We start from the raw sequence: 4,058 nt of genomic DNA, 5'->3' as shown, positions 1-4,058 counted from the left end.
GTATTGGTCAAATACTATATTTGAAAAGCACTGCTCTTGGGGCTGGTGAGATGGCTTAGCGGGTAAGAACACTGACTGCTCTTCCAAAGGTCCTTGAGTTCAAATCCCAGCAACCACATGGTGGCTCACAACCACCCATAATGAGATCTGACTCCCTCTCTCTGCTGGGGCATCTAAAGTCAGCTACAGTGTACTTATATATAATAAATAAATAAATCTTATTAAAAAAAAAGAAAAGCACTGCTCTTTAAAATTCTTTATTACATTTATCTATTGAGTGTGTGCATGTGTCTGTGTGTCCATGTCTGTTTCCTTGTGTATGTGACTGCATTAGGGGAAAGCATTTGCCAGTGTGCATTTGAAGGTCAGGGGATCTCCTCCAGGACTTGGTTCTCTCCTTCCATCATGAGGGTCTTAGAGATTGAACAGGGATTGAAGCCATCAGACTGTTAGCAGGCATCTCAATACCTAATTACCCAGTAAAATTAAAACTCTTTAAGCTTTTAGTTAGCCAATCAGATTTATGTATCAATAAAATCACAATTTACAAGATGCCAAAACAATAATTTCAGAGCCAATTGATAATGATAAAAGCTTTATCCCAATATTTCTAACCTTGTGAAATCACAGCTCTTTGTGGCTGGTAAATGCCATGTGGGTTCATGCCCACAGCTACCTTCTGCCTCTCCTACCCCCAGTCTTTTTCTAATTAATAATCCTAGTTCCTTTATGAAGCCAATCTTGACTAGGTGTTAAGTATTTAACCATTAAAATAGGCAACATAATGTAAATAGCAAAGATCTGAAACTATGTAGGAGGATGCAGTAAAAGCAAGTAGCCCTTAACAACCTAGATCACTGATACCAGTGTATTTGAAAGTAGATGGGTGCTAAGCTGGGTGGATCTCTGATACAACTGTAAAATGAAGCAGTTAGAACTAGCAGTGCACAGTAGGAGAGGAAAGGGTTGACAAAGGTGATAGCATATAAGCAAGCCCGACCACAGATGACTGCCCAAGCTGGCTTAAACTGCCTTCATTTCCTGTACTTTACTGCCTACCTCTTCCTTCTTCTGAAGCCATTACATTCTTAACAGTATATCCCTTGGCAGTTTGTTTTCCGGTAGCAAGGAAGCCCCAAAACCTCCATTATGGGTTATTTGGGATTTTGTTTATGTTTATTTAATTCATTAATTCAATAAATTCATTAATTAACTGATAAATTTCTTTTTTTCCTTTTCTTTTTTTTTTTTTCTTTTTGGTTTTTTCAAGACAGTGTTTCTCTGTGTAGTCCTGGCTGTCCTGGAACCCACTCTGTAGACCAGGCTGGCCTCGAACTCAGAAATCCACCTGCCTCTGCCTCCCAAGTGCTGGGATTAAAGACGTGTGCCACCACCGCCTGGCAACTCATACATTTCTTAAAACCACATACCAGTTAGTATTAAAATTATTAAATTTAAATGGTGCTACTTTGAAATACTAAAAATAATGCATATTAAATATTTTTCCACTTTAAATTTTTTAAATTCTTGTCTTTTCCTAATTTGGAAACCCATTATAAAAACTTGATTTTTTTCTTTAAATCGCAAGTGAAATGGAACACATTTATGAATTAGTTTTTAATGATCTTAAAATATTGTAGCAATATTCCTCCATTGTTTTTTCTTTTGTGGAAAATATCATATATGAAAAAGGGCATGGAAAAAAGGAGGTACCTGTTTCTAGAATATTCTGACGTTTATGAGGAGACCCTTCGAGGCTTTAAGGTACCACACCTCAGGGCTCGACCCTTCCCACACACTCTTCCCTTCATGTTGCAAAAAAATGGCTGCCCCTTCACTAAATAAGTAGATTATCTATCTGCACTTAAATTTAACTATTATTTTCATTTTAATGCAGCTACTAGAAAGGTATGTGTGTGTTTGTTACATGTCTGTTATACTTTGTTGATATGTATTATTAGAGAGTGGGGAAATTTAAAATTAGAAAATAACCTGAAACAACTGCAACAATGAAGAAATGATGAAATCATCTTTGGCTTGTTTATTTGATATTATATCATTCAGCACTTAAAATTACACATTTAAGATATATGCATTCCCCAGAAGTTAAACAGCTGTAGTGGTTGGTGCCCAGGGTTCCAGCACTCTAGAAGTAGAGGAAAGAGAATTGCTCCATATTTGATGCCAGCCTGATTTACAAAGCCATTTCCAAGCCAACCAAAGTTACATTTTGGTACCCTTTCTGAAAAACAAAAACTCTCCTATTCTCAAAAAAGCTTGTTACGTTAAGAAAGCGTGATTTAAATCACGGGTTCTCAACCTTAATGTGTGACCCTTTAATGCAGTTCTTCATGCTGTGGTGACCAACATAAGATTGTTTTCATTGCTACTCTATAGCTGTAATTTTACTGCTGTTGTGAATTGTAATGTAAATATCTAAGGAATTATAACCCATAGGTTGATAACCACTGATTTATACTTAACAAAAAAACAAAGTTTAAATTTAAGAGACTGCTTTTTATTTTCTTCACACTAAACTATGCAAGCTATTATTTTTTTTTAAAGACTTATTTATTTATTTTATGTGTATAGGTACACTATAGCTGTACAGATGACCATGCGCCATCATGTGGCTGCTGGGAATTGAACTCAGGATGGCCCACTCGCTCCGGGTCGGCTTGCTCCAGCCCGCTTGCTCATGCCCCGCTCGCTCCGGCATAATACATTGTAGCTCTCTTCAGCACCAGAAGAGGGCGTCAGATCTCATTACAGGTGGTTGTGAGCCACCATGTGGTTGCTGGGATCCGAACTCAGGACTTTCGGAAGAGCAGTCGGTGCTCTTACCCGCTGAGCCATCTTGCCAGCTCCGCAAGCCATTATTATTTTTAAGCCTAAAACCATGGTAAGTGAGCTTTGGAATATTAACTCAAGAAGGCATGTATGGAGAGGAAAAGACATGTATCTCTTCCCGCTCACTCCTAGGTGGGAATGAAAGAGGAGAAGAGCGGGTCTTTGGAGGGTGGTTGATAACATGAATTGTGTCTATCTAGGGATGGCAAAATGACAGGGCACACTTACATACACGGCCCCTTTAACACGGAAAGGGCTAGGGAACCAAATCTGTCTCTTGGAATAGAAGTACAGCTCTGTAACCTGAAACACTCACATGCTTATTCTTGGTAATTATATTTGTTTTTTATTCCTAGATTCATGATGTTGCTATCTAAAATTGAGAGATCATCAGAGAAAACCATGGAGATAATGAAAAATTTAAGTAGTATACAGGTTTGCACTTTTTTTCTTATATATAATTTTCATACATCCACTATCTGTTTTGAAAAAGGAAAGTAAAAATCCTATATTTAGGAAGTCACTGCAGTCAAGAGTTTACAGGATATATATTTAAGTTATTTCTCTTCTTTCTTTCTTTTTTTTTTTTTTTGCATATTTTCTTTACATTTCAAATGTTATCCCTTTCCAGGTCTCCCCTCCAGAAACCCCCTATCCCATCCCACCTCCCCTTGCCTCTATGAGGGTGCTCCCCAATCCACCCACCTACTCCTGCCTTCCCACCCTTGCATTCCCCTACACTGTGGCATTGAACACCTCAGGCCCAAGGGCCACTCCTCCCACTGATGTCCAACAAGGCCATCTTCTGCCACATATGCAGCTAGAGCAATGGGTCCCTCCACGTGTACTCTTTCGTTAGTGGTCCAGTGCCTGGGAGCTCTGGGGGTCTGGCCAGATGACACTGTTGTTCCCCCCATGGGGCTGCAAATCCCCTCAGCTCCATCAGTGCCTTCTCCAACTCCTCCATCAGGGACCCTGCACTCAGTCCAATGGTTGGCTGCGAGCATCTGCCTCTATCTTTGTCAGGCTCTAGCAGAGGCTCTCAGGAGACAGCCATATCAGGCTCCTATCAGCAAGCATTTCCTGGCATCCACAATAGTATCAGGGTTTGGTGCCTGTATATGGGATGGATTCCCAGATGGGGCAGTCTCTGAATGGCCTTTCTTTCAGTCTCTGCTCCACACTTGGTCTCCTTATTCCCTCCCCCA

The 4,058-nt window shown here is 39.9% G+C and overlaps 1 protein-coding gene across 5 annotated transcripts in view; it reads left to right on the top strand.

Moving 5' to 3' along the window:
* Itgb3bp (integrin subunit beta 3 binding protein) overlaps window positions 1–4,058 on the top strand; it is a 57,037-nt gene that overhangs the window by 31,524 nt on the left and 21,455 nt on the right. For all 5 annotated transcript variants that reach the window (XM_031377933.1, XM_031377934.1, XM_031377936.1 and 2 more), the window contains one exon: window positions 3,206–3,285. In XM_031377933.1, coding sequence (XP_031233793.1) covers window positions 3,211–3,285 — 75 coding nt within the window. In that variant the 5' untranslated portion in view covers window positions 3,206–3,210. The remainder of the gene's footprint in view (window positions 1–3,205; window positions 3,286–4,058) is intronic.

Source organism: Mastomys coucha, unplaced genomic scaffold, assembly GCF_008632895.1.
Source record: "Mastomys coucha isolate ucsf_1 unplaced genomic scaffold, UCSF_Mcou_1 pScaffold18, whole genome shotgun sequence".
Classification (NCBI taxonomy): domain Eukaryota; kingdom Metazoa; phylum Chordata; class Mammalia; order Rodentia; family Muridae; genus Mastomys; species Mastomys coucha.
Note: the sequence above shows the minus strand (reverse complement) of the source record. Positions and strands in the feature narration are given on the sequence as shown.